The 19,906-nt window shown below is 54.9% G+C and overlaps 1 protein-coding gene across 4 annotated transcripts in view; it reads right to left on the reverse strand.

Annotated features, from left to right (window-relative positions):
• The window catches only part of ATP2A3 (ATPase sarcoplasmic/endoplasmic reticulum Ca2+ transporting 3), a 32,512-nt gene extending 13,948 nt beyond the window's left edge, over positions 1-18,564 (reverse strand). For 3 of the 4 annotated variants that reach the window (XM_038548574.1, XM_038548573.1, XM_038548576.1), the window contains exons 1-11: positions 18,293-18,564; positions 8,666-8,683; positions 8,311-8,393; positions 6,712-6,816; positions 6,385-6,523; positions 6,023-6,103; positions 5,842-5,927; positions 3,830-4,294; positions 2,126-2,220; positions 1,852-1,954; positions 366-497 (exon numbers count right to left, since the gene is read on the reverse strand). In XM_038548574.1, coding sequence (XP_038404502.1) covers positions 366-497; positions 1,852-1,954; positions 2,126-2,220; positions 3,830-4,294; positions 5,842-5,927; positions 6,023-6,103; positions 6,385-6,523; positions 6,712-6,816; positions 8,311-8,393; positions 8,666-8,683; positions 18,293-18,410 — 1,425 coding nt within the window. In that variant the 5' untranslated portion in view covers positions 18,411-18,564. Of the gene's footprint in view, positions 1-365; positions 498-1,851; positions 1,955-2,125; positions 2,221-3,829; positions 4,295-5,841; positions 5,928-6,022; positions 6,104-6,384; positions 6,524-6,711; positions 6,817-8,310; positions 8,394-8,665; positions 8,684-11,548; positions 11,702-18,292 lie in introns of all 4 variants that reach the window. The other variant, XM_038548575.1, reaches the window with a different exon arrangement.
• Between the last annotated feature and the right edge of the window lie 1,342 nt (positions 18,565-19,906).

Consider the following 19,906-nt stretch of genomic DNA (forward strand, 5'->3'; position numbering starts at 1 on the left):
AGGGGGCTCAGGAGGGTCAGGACATGAACAGACGCAGCCAGCAACTCGCTGCTTTCTTTCCAGCTGCTTGATCCCATGAAAAGCCTCTCACTCCCTGTGGGATGGTGTCTATCTTCCTCTGAACCTGACATCCAAAGCCCCCATCTCCCTCTCCAGCCAGAGAAATGACAAAAGGTTGCCACTTCTGCTGCTGCTGTGCACTTCCCAAATCTGGGTCCTCCCCTACACTCAGTCTTCTCTTCTCTTTTCTCTCTAGCCAGGTCTCCCTAGAGTCTGAGGTCCCTCCTCCTCCCAGAAGCCTCCCAACACCTTGTCCTCCCCTCTTCTCTAGATGGCCAGAAGCCCCAGCTAAGAGGCCTGCTCACCGCATTGCAGGCACTGGCTCGCTCCACTGGGGACAGGGTCTGTAGGTTGGTGTCAAACACATTCATTTTCTCCACCAGGCAAGTCAGAGCCGTCTCCGTGGCCTCTCCCACCTTCTCATACACGCCCTTAGCCTGGTGGGGCCAGGAGTGCAGGGTGTGAGGAGCAGGGCAGCCTCTAGTGGAGCCCCAGACTCCCCTCCCACTCATTCCCTGACCCCCCTTTACTGGAGTCACCTTCAATCTCCTTTGCAGCAGGCCTGTAGGGCCCTTCCGAGTCCAGCTGACTCGGGGGCTGGGTAGTGTCTGGCACCAATACTTCCCTTCCCTCTGATATCAGTGAACACGCACCCTCCCTGCCACCCACCTCAGCCTCCTTCCACAGATTCTTCCTTCTAATCTCTGCTGTCCAGGCCCTGCCCTCTCTCCTACCTCCTCCCCCAGAAGCTGACCCCTCCCCCCACCTTTCATGTGCTTGATGTCCAGTGCCCAGCCAGGCAGTGACTGGTCCCCTGAGCTCCAAGCCCACATCTCTGATGACTGCCTGTGGGACCTGGTTCCTTAGTGATCCTCAGGCCACTTCCCCTTCCCTGGTTTTGCCACTCCAAGGACAGTCCCCACTGGGACAGCAGCCAGGAGGTACCCTCCAGCTCTTTCACCTAAGCAGTCACCAAGTCTCATCCAAAATCTCTAATCCATGCTTTCTTCCCTTAATCTGAACCCCCAGCCAGCAACACTCTGACCTGGAGGACCACTCAAGTCTTACCCTGTCTGTCCCATCCTCCACATAGAAGCCTAGGGGATCCTTTGTAAACACAAATCTGACCCTATCTCCTGCTCAAAACCCTCTGGTGTCAGGGCACCCTCCGGGTGGCTCAGCGGTTGAGCATCTGCCTTCAGCCCAGGGCGTGATCCTGGAGACCCAGGATCGAGTCCCACATCGGGCTCCCTGCATGGAGCCTGCTTCTCCCTCTGCCTGTGTCTCTGCCTCTCTCTCTGTGTCTCTCATGAATGGATAAATAAAATCTTTAAAAAAAGAAACCAACCCTCTGGTGTCTTTCTACCCTCCACTTGTGATGGGACCTGATTTGGTCCCATGGTCCGTTCCGTAGCTCTAGTAGCAGGTAAGGGCATTCAGCGCCTATATCACATCAGGCTGTTATGACCTGTGGGCTTATTTCTGGGGTGCGCCTTCTACTTTAAACACCTTCCCTAGTCCTTCCTAAATTTGCTTCCTAAATTTCTTCCAGACACCCTGGCACTACAGTCCCTTACATTATAGCCCTGCACAGCCCAAGAGCCCTAGGGCATGGTTCCAAAGCCAGTCTGAGAAAGCAGTGGCACGGTGTGCAAGGGTGGCAGTGTTCCTGACGCATGGCACTCCAAAGGGGCAGGGACTGCCAATCCTGGGAGTTTTAAGACCGTGGGAGAAGGGTCTGTCCTGGGCACCTGTACACTGGTAAGGTCACAAAAGAGAGCTGGGTCCCACCTCATTGTAGTCCAGCGCTGAGTCATTGCACAGGGCACAGATTGTCGCCAATTCCACCAGCCCATCGAACTGCCCACAGCGCACAAGCTGCTCCGCCTGCCTCCTGTGGGGCTGGGTCTTGGTACAGGGCATTTGGCCCCATCCCTGGGAGGTGCACAGCCTCTTGATCCCACCCCAGGAAGCCTCACCCACTGACAACTCTCAGAGCTGTCCCGTGTTGCCCAGCCCACCAGGAAACGCCACCCACCTGCACCCACCCTGGTCCGGCACTTACACTTCGCCCTCCGGAGCATAGGTGGTGCCTGAGATGGTGAACTCGTGCAAACGGCAGGAGCCTGCTTCGGCTTCAGCTTCAGCTACCACAAACATCTGGGGAGTGCAGAGGCATGTTTAAGCAAGCCCTCACCTCTTCCCTCTTTGGGCAGCCAGTCTGAATAAAGCCTGACCCCAGGGTGGGGTCCTCTGGGCCCCCAGAGAAGCCACTGCCCTTCCCTCCTGCCAAAGTCTGGGAGGTGCAGTGTAAGAGTAGGGTTCTAGTTGAGGTAGGGCCTCGGCCCTGGACCCCTGAGGGGTATATGGCAGATTCTGCAGTGTTCTGGATAGAGCCCTGACATGGGGCAGGAAGCCTGGGTCCTTGCCCATTTTGTTACATGACTCCTGGCTGAGCACCTGAGCATTAGTTTCTCTGCTGGTAGCATGAGAAGAGAGTGGGATCGGAGTATAGCTGCCCCTCTTTTCCCCTTGAAAGAATGAGTTCCTGGCCTCCAAGGGTAGGAACCCCCACACTGCTCTGGGGCACAAACCTTCCTGCCCAAAGGTGCTCCTGGACAGTGAGCTCTTGGCTACGGGGCCTGCTGGGTCACCCAGCCCCTACCTGTGCACCTCAGGGTCAGGGGGTTTATCCCTCCCAGAATAGCCCATTTTCTTGCCTGTCAGCCAGCTTTGCCAAGGAGACAGTTCCTGCTTTCTAGAAATTGCCCTGCACATTCCCAAGCCAATGGCTAGCTCAGCACCCAGTAGGTGCTCAACAAATGTCCCTTCCTTTGTGCTCCCCTCCCTGCTCTCAAGGGCAGCCCTCCAGCCAGCATAGCTCCCGAGAAGTCAAATTTCTCAGCCCCCTATCCAGCAAGTAAGGCCTCTCCAACTTTCCTAGAGTGTGTTTTTCAAATATTTATTTCAGTTAAGGAATATTCTGTTCAAATGAAGTCCTCCTAGAGATTTTAGAGGTCAGGGGCCAGAAGATGTAAAGCTTGCTGGTGCCCCTTCCCTTGTGGCAGCCTCTAACAGGCTTCAAGGCTTTAGATACAGAGCCTGAGTTTCCCAATGGGCAGATTATGGGAGCAGAGATGGGGGAAGAGCCATGGGAAATCCTGGGAGGGGTGGGACACCCACAGCCTTCGCCATTACCCCACGCACCCCTCTGCCCCCTGGGTCTGCTGGAGTTTCAGCCAGAATCCCCAGAGCATGTGGGCAACAGGCCCAGGATCTGGGATTGTGTGCCTGGAAATGAATAATTCCCACCCTGGCCCTTCCCAGGTCACTGGAGCTGGCATATCTGGTGACAGGCATCTACTGCAGAGTCACCATGGAGCTGGACAGAACCTGGCTGGGTCCAGGCCCAGCTTGGCTCAGATGCCAAGGCTGTACGTGACCCTCTGCCATGTTCCTTATGGTTGTCTATCAAAGCTTGCATACCCAAATTTCAGATGAAGAAACTGAGGTTCACAGACAGGCTATGCCCTGACAGGCCCCTACAGTGACATGTGGGTCCTAGTGACACATATCCAGCCAGACTTTGCTGCTCTGCCCCATGAAAACCTGGGTCTGCTCCCTCCTGCAGGGCAGCCCACAGGTTCTCTCCTCCATCCTCTGCCAAAAAGGAGTCAGGGGGCCAAAGAGGGACTTCAGACAGAGGGACTTCAGACAGAGCGTCACACAGCAACACCAGTGCGACCCCAAGTGGCCTGTCGCTACTCACCCGGCAAACAGACATCTGATTGGTGGTGAGCGTGCCTGTCTTGTCAGAGCAGATGACCGAGGTGCAGCCCAGGGTCTCCACGGAAGGCAGGCTCCGCACGATGGCATTCTTGCGCGCCATGCGCCGTGTGCCCAGAGCCAGGCACGTAGTGATCACAGCTGGGAGGCCCTCAGGGATGGCAGCCACAGCCAGGGCCACGGCAATCTTGAAGTAGTAGACAGCGCCACGGACCCAGGAGCCGCCATGGGCTGGGTCCGCAAAGTGGCCGATGTTGATGAGCCACACCGCCACACAGATCACAGAGATGGCGTGGGACAGCTGCCGTCCAAACTCATCCAGTTTCTGCTGCAGTGGCGTCCGGTCTGGCTCCACTGCCGCCATCTGGCTCCGGATCTTACCCAGCTCTGTGTGCAGGCCTGTGGTCACTGCCACACCCAGGGCCTTGCCTGCTGCGATATTGGTGCCCTGGCCGAGGGAGACACCAGCAGGGCCGCTTAGCATCCCGGCTGGGGCCCGGCACCCCCGACTCCTTGGGGCTAGGGTAAGGCTCCTGTCCCCCTACTTGGCTTTCTTTGGCTCCACGTCACTTAGTACTCCCAGACTTGGGCAGCTACGCAGTACTGGGCTTCTGCTGCCCTCCCCATGACAGTGTTAGCTCTGGGAAGGCAAGGACTTGGTGTAGCACCTGCGTGGCCGCACAGGAAGCACTAGACCAGTACTGACAATGTGATGAGCCAGCACAGCAGGACACCAACGCATCAAGATGCGATGCATAAAAAAACCAACGTGGCCCCGCCTGAGTGCCAGGCTGACTGCGCTCCTAGGTAAGTAATTTGTAAATATTTACTGAAGAATCCAGTTAACCTGAGTTTAAGTCCATCTACCCCCAAGGCCCTGGTAAAATCCCTGAGTCCTAGCTAGCCTTGAGCTTCTGTGTCCTCTTCCACATGATGGTTCAACCAAAGAGCTGCTCCGAGGAGGCTAATAACCTGGCACCCCTTCAGACGGGAGCCCTGTGCTGAGGCTGGAGAAACGGTAGGTGCCAGGGACAACCTCAGCTTCTCTTCTTTTGTCGTGAGCAATGCGACTTCCACTCCCCCAGGCCCCCACCCACTTGTAGGCCCCTCAGCTAAGGAAATGACTTGCAGTCAGCCAGAGCATCTTCCTTAGAAAGATGCTTAGTGACAGCTGCTGAGCATACAGGGCTTGAGCATGCCCTGTGGAGTCCCCTCCCCACTTCAGAGCAGCCTGTCCAAGGCTTCCAGGCATCCAGGCAGGGTGCTCTCCTTAAGAGCTCTGGGTGAATATTGCATTCTCTGTTTCTGTTCACTTCTGGGCAGATTTTTTAGCCTTATAACTTGGTGTCCTGGGCCATGGCCATATGGCCTGACCCATCTTGGTGGCTTCTGTGTTCCGCTTTAGGCTATTTCTGAGCAGCCTATAAGCATCGATGGTCAAGTCCCTCTGAGGCCACAGGGGACTATCATTCCCACCAGGGCTGAGTCCACCACTCGTTCTGAAAAGAGCCATTGGGCCCTGACACCTTGACTGAGGGGTCAGTTTTCCCATCTGAGAAATGGACTATTTCTGCCATCCTCCACCACTTTGGCAACACTCTTATCTCTAGATAATTCTCCACTGAGTGATTATAGGCTAGCTTTGTCCCTCTTCAGATTAAAGCTGGATAAGAGGAACTGCTCTGTAGTCAGAATGTCTGAGTTCACATCCCAGCTCAACCATTTGCTGGCTGTGTGACCTTGGGCAGTTTATTTAACCTCTCTGTGTCTGTTTCCTTGCTGGAAAATGCAAGTGACAAGAGTACTTACTTCAAAAGCACTGTGAGGATCAAATACACACAGCCTTCAGTAAACATAAGCTATTACCAGTGCTATAAATTTGTACCTATTGTCAATAATTGATGAGGTTCTTTCTTGTAGGGCTTTGACTGATTAAATACTAAAGTTTTTATTATCAGTGTCCAGACAAAGGCTCCAGCCATCCCAGGAACTTACAGAGAAGAGCATATTCTTTTTGTCCTGGTTCACAGCTCTGGGATCTAGGATGGCATCTGTATGCTTGGTCACAGACACGGATTCACCTGGTCATGGAATCAGAAATGAGAAGCCCCACATGAAGACACTCCCCTCCCTGGACTTAAGTAAGCCCTGCTCAGCTATAGCCTCTGGGCCTCACCTGTCAGGATGGACTGGTCCACTCTCAGTGTGGTAGACTTGATCTCGATGAGGCGGAGGTCAGCGGGTACTTTGTCTCCCACTGTGGAGAGAGAGTGGCTGAATGTGGCTTTGGGTACCAGCCCCTGGCAAAGCCAGAAGGGCTGCCAGGAACCAGGGGTAGGTGAGAGGCAGGTGAGCTGTGATCCCTGAGAGAGATGCTACTCCCTGGCCCAGTCTCCTTAGCTGTCCAACAAGGTTTTGGCTGAAGAGATTTGGAAGAATCTGATAGCCACCTGCTCTGTGCACACAGCCAGAAAGATGGGGGCACAGACAGGGATGGGCTCACCAGCATCACATAATGAAAAGAGGCCCCCAGTGTACCTGCCACCTCCACGATGTCTCCAGGGACGATGTCCCGGGCACGGATCCTCTGCACACCTTTGCGGTCTGAGCGGATCACCTTGCCCATCTCAGGCTCATACTCCTTCAAGGCCTCAATAGCACTCTCAGCATTGCGCTCCTGCAGGACATGAGGTAGGGAGGTGGTCTGGCCCCACTGGCCCTCGCAGGCTGACCCCTTGTAATGACATCCCTGGGGCCTGGGATGGAGCTAGACACAGAAGGACCTGTAGGACTCTACCACCAAGTAGCAGTAACATGTAGCAGCCGGGAGACCCAAGGGCCCAGGCCCACTTCCACGCCTCCCACCTGCCATACGCCCACGATGGCATTGGCCACGAGGATCAGCATGATGACCAGGGGCTCCACGAAGGCTGTTGTGGTCTCTTCGCCCTCCTCAAACCAGGCCAGGACCTATGGAGTCAGAGCTGAGTTGAGGCTAGGCTGTGGGCCAGGATCTGCTCACCATTTCCTCCATACCCTGGGTCTGCTGTCTCCTGCTTTGGGAGAGATTCCCCTGGGGAGCCCGGGGTTTGGAGAAGGCTGTTTGAGGCCTTGGCTTATCTGTAGGTAGTGTCTGCCACAGCCCACGTCCCACCCAGCCAACTCTCAGGATGTGGGGCAGTCGGACAGTTGCCGGCTAGACGTCTCACTATCTGCCTAGCTGTCGTTTTCCAAGGGGATGCCAGACTGGCAACAGGAGGATCACCCGGGAGCTTTGTCAGAACTGCGATTCTCAGGGTCCACCCCAGTCCTTCCTGTGTCAGAAACTCTGGGCTGAGGCCCGGAGTCTATGTGGTAACAAACCCGGGCGATCTTGTTACAGGCTTGTGCTGGAAGTCCACTGGCCACAGCAGCATAATTACAGCCAGAGCCCAGGCCTGAGACAGAACACCTGGTTAAAGCCCTGTTCCCACCTCTTGGCCCAAGTGGGTACTTGTCACTCCCCTCCACATGTCTCAGTGTGTCCATCTGAATTGTTGAGGGGAACCAGCATCATTTTGGCTCAGCTGTTGTAAGGTGCCTGCACCGATAGGCTTTTTTTCTCCATGAGAGTCTTCAGTTCCCATAACAACAGTGGCCAGGAGGGCCAGACACAGCTGGCTGGGACCCCTGCTGCCCTGTACTCCATGTCACCCACATGAGGCCTCCTCCCCAGGAGGAGTTGCTGGGCACAGGGCTAAGAGAAGGAGCTGTGTCTACCCTCAGGACGGACATTTCCCTGCACTGCCCTTGGATTTCTGCTGCTCAGCCACCAGGGACAACTATCATCCCCCCTCCCATGGCTCCACCCTGGCCCCATGGCCCTGCAGGTCTGGGGGACTTCAGGCAGTAAGAATGGGGAGAGAGCAAAAGGAGAGCAGCCATAGACAAGCTGTAAGAGGATAAAGTCCAAATTATTCTGTGGGGCACTAGGAGACATGGAAGGAACTTGTCCCTCCATGAGGGACAATTTGGCAACATCTGGAGACTTTTATTGCCACAACTGCGGGGGAGTACCCCTGGCATTGGTGGGTAGAAGTCAGGGAGGCTGTTAAATATTCTCTAGTATAGGACAGCCTCCATACCAAGAATTATCTGATCCAAAATGTCAATAGTCCTGTGGCTGAGAAACCTTGTCCTAAGACAGGGAGGGGTGGGGTCAGACCTGTGCTTCTGGAAGCTCACCCTGATAGCCAGAGTAGAGGGGGCAGATGGGAGCAGGGAGTCCAGCATGTAGAGGGCGGGCCTTGGGGGTTCGGGCAAGGGAAGCTGAAGTCTGAGCAAGGCAGGGGGTGGGTAGGGGCCCAGGGATGTCCCTGGCTGAGAGGATAGACCTGTGGTTCAGAGCCTGGACCTCTGAGCACTGCCCTAACCTGCCTCTCCCTTCCCGGCTGCCTGATGCTGTGGGATAGGGGCCTTACTTACAAAGGAGACCAGAGCTGCCAACAGCAGGATGCGCACCAGGAGGTCCTCAAACTGTTCCAGCACCAGCTCCCACAGAGACTTCCCTGAGAACCAGAGCACCATGTGAAGCCTGGGTCCTTTACCAACTGACCTGCCCCCATTTGGGGCTGGGATCACCTCCAAGACCACCTGGCCCACTCCCTCCCCCCCATCCAAAAAGCAAGAGTCTGAGGCAGTAGAGGCACAGGTGGGTGATACTGGGGGGCTCAGCAAAGCCTCACTCTGCTGAGGAGAGAGAAGGATATAACCTGAAAGTGAATGGCCCAAGGATGCTGCTTCCTGGTAGCCTTGCAGCCCACCCTGGCCCAAGCCTCACCTTCCTCAGTTGGGAGCTCTGCGGGATCCAGGCAGTCACAGGAGCCATGAGGAGACAAGAGATAATTGAGTTATGCAGTGGGACCAAGGAGGAATCTCAGCAGTCCCTCCCACTGTGCCTACCCAGGCCAATATGAGGGTCTAGACAGGTCCTCACAGCTCTCTGAGGTCACAGAATGGATGATCTGAGTCCAGAGGCTTCCATTCCTCCACTCACTTCACTCCACTCTGGTTAAGGAAGATCTGGATGGCCTAGCTCACCTGGGGACAAGATCAGAGCCGGGAGGGTCCTTCTAGACCCTCTCCTATGCACAGAGGAGAAACAGAGCAAACTAGAGAAGAGAAGAGACCCCGGAGGTCACCACTGAGTTATTAGCTCCCCTGCACTCTTTGTCAGATGGCTGCATGACCCTATTCAATGTCCCTCATGGCCATGGCAAGGGAGCCCCTCCCTCAAATTGAGAACATGGGCTCAGGCTACCTCTGACATACCTGCCCCTCTGGGAACACTGAGATAAAGTCTGCAGCACGGCCAGCCCGCTGAACGCCCCCTACCAGGGGGATCCCTTGGACACAACCTCAGCAGTCAGCATCCCAGGCAGTGCGGAAGCCTGCCATGGTTCAGTTCCTAGAGGTTGAGTCTCAACTGTTCCCTCCCAGACCCTCTTCCACTCTGGGCAAGGCCCATCCCACATACCCAGTCTGAGACCAGTGATGTTCCCATACACCACCAGGACCTGCTGTCACTTTACAAGCTCTATTTTTATCTCCTACATTTCCTGAAGCCACCTTTCATTCCAGGTAGAGCTGGCTGCCATGGTATCTGAAGCCTTTGAATCTTCCCAACGCACAAAGGGGTGTCACAAAGGGGCGACAGGGTAGGAACACTCACCCTGTTTCACACGTGCAAGAATGGAGATCCAGAGTGGAAAATGACTTGAACAAGGTCACACAGCAAGTAGGCAGGTCTACGGGAAGGGGCAGGACCTGGACCTCAAGGGGTGGATTCCATAGGGATCCTGTGGATCCCTCCACAGGCTGATCTCAGGCCCTGCGGAGGCCTGTCTGAGGCTCCTCCCAGACTGAGCCCACCTGAGCCCTGCTCCTCACAGTATAGTCTCTAGACCAGCAGCATTGGCATCACCAGGAAGCATGTCAGCAATGCAGATTCTGAGCCTGTACCCCAGGCTGGCTCTCTCTCTTCCGCCTTCTTGACAGATAAAAGTCCTTTTATCTGTCCAACTGTTTTTAGCTTGAGTACCCACACACATTTTTCCTGTGGGAGCCCTCTCCCCAGACCACCTGTTTGGAAGATCTAGGGCACCTGGCAGCTGAACCATGGAGAGTGTCAAGCAGCCCACTGGACTGCAGGAATTCAGGAGGAAAACATATAACCTAAAAATACACCTTCTAGCATTTTCTCCCTAGTCCTATTTTAGGCAACAGCTGACATTTTCCGTGGAAAATGTAATCTTCAGTGTCCTGCATTGAGATTAAAATCAAACAGACTTTTTCCTTCTGATCTATTTAGCTGAAGCGAACAGGAAAGGCAGGGGGAGGGCCAGACCTGGTTTCTGGGCCAATTCTCCACTGGAGCAGGGTCCTTAGAGATCATCTCTGTCATGCACCAGCCTGGGCACAGAACAGTTCCAACCTCATGGCCCACGTCGGCCTCCACCTGCCATGCTCTACTCAGAAGAGCCTTCTAAATCCCTCATCTCTGTGCATGTCTTCAGGGTTTCTGACTAAAGGAAGAGTTTTTCCATAATTCTCAGCTGAATCCCTCCTACTATCTCCCTAACCCCTCCTTCTGTCAGGCATGTAGCCTCTAGGCCACTGTATTAGGGCATTTTTCTGGGCAGGGTCAAGGCCTGGGGTTGGGAAACAGGTTACAGGGCACACGTACCAGCTCGAGTTCCCCCTCAACTGCCCTCTGCCTGCCTCAATGGTCTCTCAACTTCTCCTCTTCTGCTCTGACCCAAAATCTGACTCAGGATCCAATCTTTGGTGGTCATTCATTCTCCAAATGCTTCTGATTCTTCCCACCTTGTGGGCACATAGTAGGACTGCACTTCCTGGCCCTCGTGCAAGTTACAAAAAAGAAGGGTGCATGTCAGTTCTGGGCAGGGGTGCCCAACGGGTGGCAAGACACTCTGTTTAGAAGGGCGCCGTCCAGTAGAATTTTCTGTGATGATGGAGATGCCCTACAGCTGCACCGTCCTACATGGTAGCTACTAACTGCACATAGCTATTGAGCACTGGGAATGTGTCTAGTGTGACTGAGTAGCTGGATTTTAAATGGTACTTAATTTTCACTCATTTAAATCTAAATAGCCACACAAGGCTAGTGGCTGTGTACCAGACAGTGCAGACCTAGCGCTCTTGGTCCCTCTGCAATAGCAACTGGCAACTGTGACATGGTGTCTGTGCTGTGAACCAGAATCACGGAGTACAGGAGACACAAAGCCCCCACATGACCTGCCATTGACGTACGTATCTACAATGTGAGCAAGAAATGACCTGTATTAAGCCATTGAGACATGAGGTTTGCTCCTGTGCCATGACCGAGCCGACCCTGACTGGTAGGTACCTCCTTCTCCCCAGACCTAGCATCGACTACAAGGTTCCCCTTCTACCCTTACTCACTCCCTGGCGGGAAGGCTCAGCCAGCCATGAGGCCCCAGAATATGCCCTCCTACCCTTGCATGTGCTTCTAGTCTCGCCCGATCAGCTGGCTCCCTGTGGGGTTCTGAGCTTCATTTGGAAGATGTGGTCCCCACCCTCACCCTGAAGGGCTGCTGGAGGATTAGCATCATCATTACTAAGAACCACATTTACTGAGCACCTACTATGTACCAAGCAGTGTGCCAAGTGCTATACCTACATTATCTTCAGAGGTGAGTGGAGAGGTACTGTATGCTGAGCATATAAGACGATCCTCCACAGATGGAATAGCTATAGTGGAATTATTAGTGTTGAGTGTGCCAGACAGCACGCATCCTCTAGGGCATTAACTCTCTTGAGATTCTCAAACAACCTGAGAAGGAAGATACAATTATTATTCCCATTTTACAGAGGAGACAACTGAAGCGGAGGGAGGTTGAGTGACTGGTTACGGTCCTACAGCTGGGAAGTGGCCGCTTTGAACTCAGGTGGTCTGGTCTTTGGCCCCTCGCTCAGCACCTCCTACACTAATTCCTGAGCTGCTCTGCTTTTCCACCCCATCCCACTGTCTTCCCCAGCCAAAGTCACTGAGAAAACTTGGCATCCTATATCCTGATTGTTAGGCTGGATGCCCTTATCCCACCAACTAGCTCACCCCTCCACTGTGACCCCAGAGCCACTAGCCAAAATTATTCCTGTCCAAAAAGGCTCTGCTCTCCTCACAGGTGGCATTTTGGGGGGTTACTGTCTGTTCAGGCCTAGTCTTCTTCAAACTCCAGTCCTGCCAAGACCCTAGACCACCCATTTTTCCCTTCATGTGACTGACTTCTGGGGCCATGGAGGAACTGGAAGGGGACTGGAGACTAGTAGGGCCTAGGAGAGCACCCTCCCAGCCTCTCTCCAGGCATCTCTGTTGGATGCTGTTTTCCCTTTGCTATCCTCAGGCTGTGTGTGGAGAGGTTGAGCCCTTGGCAGGGCCAGATGCACCATTTGTTAAATGGGGAGAATGCCCTGGTCCTGCCCACCTCTTGGTGCCATTCACTAGGCCATGCAGGCAAAGACAGTAGTAGAAAGCGCTCCTCCCTCTCACATCCCAGCTGCTTGAGCCCACTGGCTGCAGCCCCACACTGCTCTTCTGAAACAGCATCCCTCTGCACCTCTCACATACTGGACTCTCCCAGACAACCCCTGCTCTGGGGCCACTGGGGCCAGACTGAGCTGGCCCACACCCCCAGATGCCCAAGGTGGGGCTGGCCTAGAGGGATCTGGAGTTAGCCTGTGGGTTCTGGGGGCAAAAAGGAGTATATGATCAGAGAAGCCTCATGGTGTAGAGCAAGGGGTCTGGCCAGGGAGCTAAGTTCAAGTCTTGCTCTATTTTTTGGTAGTTCTCTGGCTATGGACAAGTCACTTAACTTCTTCTGTGCCTCAGTTTCCCTATCTGTAAAATAAGGATAATAATAGTAAGTTGCTGTGAAGATTAAATGGTATGCTATTCAGAAATGTTTAGAACATGCACAGCACATCGTTATTAAAGCACAAGCACATGGTCATTAAAATGTAAGCTCCATGCCAGTAGTACTTCATCAAGAGCAGTATCCTCAGCACCTAGAGCAGTGCCTAGAACATGGCAGGTACTCAATAAAGATTTGTGAACGAGTGAATGACTCTGCCTTTGCCCTACTCATAGACCATTAGGGTTCTTCTTGGCCTGCAGCATAAAGATCAATCTTAGCATGGCCTTCAGGGCCTTCCTAGATCTACCCCGACCTTGCCCTTCAGAATCCTCCTATATCTTAGGCGTATGCCCATCTGCCAGTCAAAAGTGAGATGCCTCAGAACTGCCATCACCTTCCCTGGTTTTGCTAGAGCTTTTTCTCCTCCAAGACTGTGCTTGGGCCATTTCTTCTGTGCAGAGTGCCCTTCCCTAACTCCTCATCTAAACCCCAGCCTTTCAGGAAGCCTTCCTGGAAAAGCCCATCCCCCTACCAACCTTCCCTTCTCTTACCAGTCATCAGTACTGGGGCCACCCCCACCTGACTGGAGCACTTCCAGGGTGGAGAGGGGCTGAGTCATCTCTGGGTCCACAAAGAGCCTCACAGAGTTGTTTACTCAGTTGCCCCACGGTTCAGGTACAGGCCCTGAGCAGCCAAGGCTGCCCCAGGCTCCATGCACCACCTGCTCCCCTAATCTTCCCTCTTGACTCCTTTCTTCTCATCTCAAAACACTGGAAACTGGTATTTCAACTTCTAAATGTTGTTTCCAGCCTGGAGAGGCAAGAGCTCCCAAGGTCTTCCTCAAAGGTAAGTTTACAGAGCAATTAAATCACGTCTTGCAGAGTCAGGGAGGGGCCTTCACTACCTGGCCCTGTGTGGCTCTCTAGGACCCGCCCAGAGTGGACAACATGGCCCTGCTCTCACAGGGGCCTTGGGATGCAGATCTCCCAATGCAGGGGCCTACAGCCTACCTGGCTGATCTGGTGCTAGAAAACACTGGCAAAGGGTTTGCTTAGCATCTGTGGTCCGCTGTGCTGTGAACAAACTCAGCCCTGCCTCAGGGGGCTCCTCGTGCAAGGGGATGCTGCTCCCAGGAGGAGGCTTAAGGCTGCCCCCTTAAGGGCCAGTGGGCACGAAATCTAGGGTGAAACCTGAAAGACCTGTAGCTTTCCAATGCCTGCAGGACCACACCTCCCCCAGATCCAAGAGTCATTTCACATCCTGAAAGGCCTTTAGGGGATCTCAGAGTTCCACATCTGCACTGAGGAGGACACAGGCCAAAGAGGGGCAAGTCTTCCTGAGGCCTCCAGCAAGTTGGACCACTCTGACCTCACCCCCTCCTTCTGCCCGGTCCCACTCCCCTTGGCCAAGTTTCTAAGGCCCACATATATGTGTTTCCTGCGTCCCAGCAGCCCACTGGGGCCTGGGTTGAGGGTGGGAGATAAGGTCACAGCCCAGACAACACTGGCAGTAATCTAAATCTGGCCATCCTTCCCACCTGCAGCTCTGGGGCCATTGTATCCACTACACAGAGGGGCAGCAGGAGGCCCAGGAAGGCAGGCTCCAGTTGCTTTAGGAGCCCCCTCCCCCAGCTCCCCTGAACAGGAACCACCTCAGACCTTTTGGGGTCTTGCCTGACTCTCACGTCACTGGGCTCTCCAGGGCCATTAGGTGTTGGCCCACTTGGTAGGACATGTCCAGCACAGGCCTGCCTCTTACCTTGGCTCATGTCCAGCAAAGGTGATGGGCAGCCCATTCAAGGACACAAGGAAATCAAATGGTTCCAAAATACAAGGAAAAATGCCCAACCTGACTTGTAAATGATGAAATGCAAAGAAAAACTATAAGAGGACTCTTTCCATCAGACTGGCACAGATCAAAATGTCCTGTGGGAGGGTGAGGAAGCAGGCACATCAACTGCTGCAACTTTATGGAGAATAACTTAGCAACAGCCGTGAAAATTTAAAATATACATGGCATTCGACCCAGCAATTCCACTTCTAGGAATTTATCCTCTGGCAATATTGACAAGTATGTGAAGTGATGTGGGGACAAGAATATGCTTGTAATGTGTGATAGGAGAGGCTATGAACAATCCAAGTGCCCGTCAAAAGACAGGCAAAGAAATACTAGAACAGCCGCATGAAACTCTACAGAAGCCACTAGGAAGCCTGAGGATGCTCCATGTGGCACAATCTCCAAAAATGATTATCACGGAAAACAGGGGCCAAACAGCACTCACAATCCTTCCCTTTCATGTGAAAAAGATCATAGATCACAGACCTAGTGTGTACGTACAGAGTATGTTGCGAAGGAGACACAGGACACTGGGAACACTGGGTGGTTGGGAACAGGTCTGAGGAGACTTTACTGTATCCTTTGTACCCTCTGAATGTTGCATTGTGTGCACAGTTTTACTTAAGCAAACAAACAAACAGACAAACAAACAAACAAACTGAAAGGATGTAGAAAGCCTCCGGAGGAAGCGGAGTCCTGGGCACTTGGGGACCTGCGGGGAAGGGTACTCTCACAAGAGGTGCTGGGCCAGGAGCCTCCCGCTCCCTGCCCTGTTGGGGTTTCAGAGGACACATCTATTCAGTGGGGTTAAGAAAGCTGTGTTCTGTGTGTATGGGGGACTCCCAGCTGGCATATGCCCTGACAGCACTACTGAGGCCCCATCCCCAGCTCTGGGGAGGGAGGAGGAAGAGAAGGTGGGAGCACGGGATCCCCAGCCTCTGCTTCACAGCCTCCCTTCCTCCATCCACCAGCAGAATTTGCAAACTTCAGGACTTAAGCAAATGACTTCCTTGTGGTTTCCAGCACTAACGACCTTGCAGGTGCAGAGACTCCTGGGTGGGGTGGGAGGGGACACTAGTCCCTGGGGTGTTTCCCTCCACCTGTAGGTTTGGCCCATCCCACCACCCAGCTGGCCTGGAGCCTGGCCTAGACTCTTCTGCTACAAGGAAGGATGGCTTGGTGTGCATAAACACTTGCAAGCAGCCATATGGCACGGGTCCTATTGTAGACTCCCTATGATGAAAAAATTAAGGCACAGAGAGAGGTCACTTACACATGATACACCACTATGAAGGGGCAGAGCTAAGGTTCAAAACTGTCAGCCCTACCCCAGAGATGGGTATCCCACGCCCGGTCACCCAAGAGGAAAAGACCTCCCCAGTGCCTGTAGAAACTGCAGGACACCCATGCCTCCTCCTTAGCTGTTGCTGGTCAGAGTGAGAGCATGATGCAGGAAGGGGCAGCTGGCTCCACTCTCCTCACCTGAGGACTTCCAGAGCCCTGGAATGCTTCCTGAGGAGGAAGCAAATCAGTGATCTGAGGGATCTCTGGGGTGCTGGGAGGGCTTGGGGGCTGGGATAGCTACTGCCTAGCTGACTCACCTTCTAGTACAGCCACCAGTACCATGGGCCTAGGGCCTGTGGGACCAGTGACCCCTTGCACAGACAGGAAAAACGAGGCAACAGAGGGATAGGTACCTAGTATCAGCTCTATCAAGTATTGTGTGACCTTGGGCAAGCTATCTAACATCCTGATGACTCAGTGTAATGAGAATGACAATAGTTATTTTGGGGAATTAAAGAAGAGATGAAAAGTGTTAAGAACAATGCCTGGCACATAGTAAGTGCTCAGTGAGCATTAGCTTTTATCATTTACTACAATCAAAGTTCAAGGGAACCAGGGGAGTCCATCAATGCCCCCCCCCCCCCAGCTTTTCCTACCTACCACCCCCCGAATGCACATCCACCCCTTTTGGGGACCTATATACCACACCAACATCCTTATGCATCACCTCACACAGATGCTCAGTGGCCCGCTCACCCCCAAATCACCTTACCTACACAAAACAACATGGGAGAGACCTAGAGGCTCCCTCCTCAGGCAGAGTCTCTGCTGGATCAACGAACACATGGGAACCAGGAACTAGAGGGATGTTGTTCAGGGTCACACAGAGCCTCTGGGGGTAGAACCAAGGTCTGGGTCTCTAGTTTTCCTTGGGAATCAGGACTCCTAAGCTGGAGGAGCAGCTTTTCTGTACAGCAGCACAGAAGAGTCTGTAGAACCCCAGACCTGTTGCCTTGACCTCCATCCCCACCCCGGGTTTGGGGGACAGGTCCTGCTGCCTTGCCCTCTTGCAGCAATGACACCCTCCCTGCCAAGTCACTAATGGAGGATATTAAATAATATTTATCTCCCTAGTTCCTCCCACAGCTCAACTAAATATAGCAACTAATTTTTTTGGAAAAGGATTTCTGCTCCAGAAAGATAATATTTATATAAGAGGTGGTTTTCATAAGCCAATACAAAACCCAAAGCTCCCTTTCTGACAGCTCTTGGTAATTTTCAAGTCATCCCCGAGCAGTGAGACACTCAGGCCAGAGCACTTTCCCCTCTGGCTGGCTGGGATCCCTGAAAGGGTGAGGACCCAAGTCCTAAAACAAAGTGGGTCCAGACTCCGCTTTGGGGATGGAAGGGACATTTCCATCTAAATCCCTAACATTGTGCCCAGTGCAGGGGGTGGGCGGTGACAAAAAGGGTGGCAAGTCCTGCCTGGAAGTGACTTGAAGAGGGCCCCCCAACATCTTCCACCTTCACAAGGCCTCCGAATGTGCCTGTGGTCACATCTGGAGAGTACCTGGTACTTGTGCCTTTTGGCAGACAGAGAATCCCAAACTCCTTTGAAGATGAGGAAGAAGTGATACCACCCCCGCAAACAGCAACAGCAGGAAGGCTCCCTGGCTGCCCAGGGATGGTCAGGTGCCGCTCCAGGTCATGCAAGAGGGAAAGGCCTTCCCTGGCAACTCCCTGGGTGAGGCCTTGAGTGTGCCCCCGCCCCGCCTCGAGGTGGGTCTCCTGCCTCAGCGGTTCAAAGCCCCCACCGACTCCCGCCAGCCACATCCGCCTTGGGTTGCAGAAAGAGGAAGACCTGGGGTGGGGGTGGGGGCACCAAGGCTGCCAGCTGACAAGCTGCACCTTCTGGGTGTTTCACCGAGCCTAGGGGGAGACCCTCGGGGCCAGCTGCGAGGCTGGGTCCGGGTCCCTGGCTGGTCCCTAGCCACATTGCCTTGGCATGTGCATTTGTATGCTGGGGGCCGATTGCAGTGCGGGGTCAGGACGAGGGCGGAGGGCGGTGGATTCAAACTTGCGGGAGTGGATAGGGTCGGGGGTGGCCGTGGGAAGCCCTGAGAGACCGCACAGGTCCCGGGGAGCTGGGAGGGGAGCCCGGCGCCAGGTCTCTAAACCCGGAACCCACCCGACCCCGCCGAAGGTGGCCGCGCAGCCCGTCCGAGAGCCCCAAGAGCATCTGCAGACGTTTCCGGAGCTCTCGCTTCCTGCCCGCCCGCGGGGACCGAAGGCTGGAGGGGGGAGGCCTGCTCCCCAGCTGCGGCGTAGGGGGGTAAACTGAGGCTGCGGCGCGCGGCCCCCAGCTGCCCCGGCCAGGCCCGCGCTCTCACCGTTGGGGCCGTAGCGCTCCCGCGCGGCAGACACCTGCTCCGGCCTCAGGCCGCCCTCGACCGTCACCGAGAAGCCGCGCAGCACTTCGGCTGCCGAGAGCAGGTGCGCCGCCTCCATGCCGCCCGCCCGCCTTTCTGCGCGGTCGGCACCGTCGAGTCCGCCTCTTCGCGGGGCTACTGCGCGGGGCGCCGGCAGCTCGAGCCCGGGCGAGCGCCGCGCGAGGTCATGTCCGCTCGGGGACCTTCCCCGACGGCAGTGGCGGCAGCGGCGGCGAAGGCAAGCGCCAGGATGCGGCGCCCCAGGCTCCCTCCCCGGGGCGGGGCGGCGCGGAGCCCGCCCCCGCACTCACACCCCTTCCGGCAGCCCCGGGAGCCGCCGCCGCCCCGCCCCCGCAGCGCCCCGGGCCCGCGAGCCCGGCCGCCCGCCCATTCTGCGGAAGGGGGAACTGAGGCCGCGCCGAGCCTGGCCGGGAGGGGTCTCAGCCCCTGCGCCGGGCTTCGGGCGCCCCCGGGACGGAGAGCAGAGGCGGGCCGCCTTCTTGAGAGCCTTCCTGGGTCCGGGGGGCGGGGGGGGGGGAGGGTGTGGCAAAAGGGAGGTGTCGGTAGAAGAGCTTCCAACGCCCGAATTTGAATTATGCAAAGGGTCACCCTGGGTCTAGAGAGAACCCAAAAGCCTGTGAATGAGCGCATCCATTACGGAGGAGCCAGTGATGTTTACTTCTCTCGACGTTCGTGCTTTATCTCTTCCAAATTTTCAACAATGCAAGGTTATTCCTCCTCATATAACCGAACTTCCGACAATGAACCAGTATATGAGAAAGAAAACCAGTCTCGTGATCCTAGACTCACACCTTCACCCAAGCAGGAAATGTAACTGCCAAGGTGGGCGTGGGAGTCCCTAGAGGCCTGAGGGGGTGGGGTGGAGGCCTCTGGCCAGGGCCCCCAGGGAGAGTGATCCTGAGCCAGGGATGGGGAAGGACTGAGGAACTCCCATTCCAGCGCTTTGCTCTCTGAGTCCCAGCAGCTCTAGGGGAGACAAGAGAAAGGGCTGCAGGTCAGGGCAGCAAGCTGTGGGAGGGCAGAAACCACTCACCCCAGGAAAGGTGGAGCAAAGAGAACAATCTACTTCAGGCATCCTCTTCAGCCTAAGACCCAGCCAGTCTCATCCCATGGGCCATCTTATGCCCCACCAAGCTGGCCTCTGTTGTCTTCTGGGGTCCACCATGGCTGCACAAGGCCACAGCTACCAGGATTGAACCCAGCCAGCCAGCTGTTCAAACCCTAAACGGCATAGTGCCTCTGCGCCTGAAAGCCTTTCCAGATACCGCAACTGCACACACAAGCCCCAGCTTCCAGCCTGGCCTCTGGTTGCTGACCCCTACCCAGACCATGTCTACCTCCAGGTCCTGATCTCTTGTCCTAGTACGGAACTGGGGTCCTCCTCCTGCCTTATCTTCATTATGCCACCTTGAGCATAGAGACATTCAGTGAGCATATGCTTTATCTGCACTTGGACAAACAGCTAGTGGCCAAAGTGACATGGTCATAGGCGTGCTGTACAAAGGGCAGGTCTGTCCACCCCACTTCCCAGCTGCCACGTACTGAGAACTTCAG

This window comes from Canis lupus, chromosome 9, assembly GCF_011100685.1.
Source record: "Canis lupus familiaris isolate Mischka breed German Shepherd chromosome 9, alternate assembly UU_Cfam_GSD_1.0, whole genome shotgun sequence".
Classification (NCBI taxonomy): domain Eukaryota; kingdom Metazoa; phylum Chordata; class Mammalia; order Carnivora; family Canidae; genus Canis; species Canis lupus.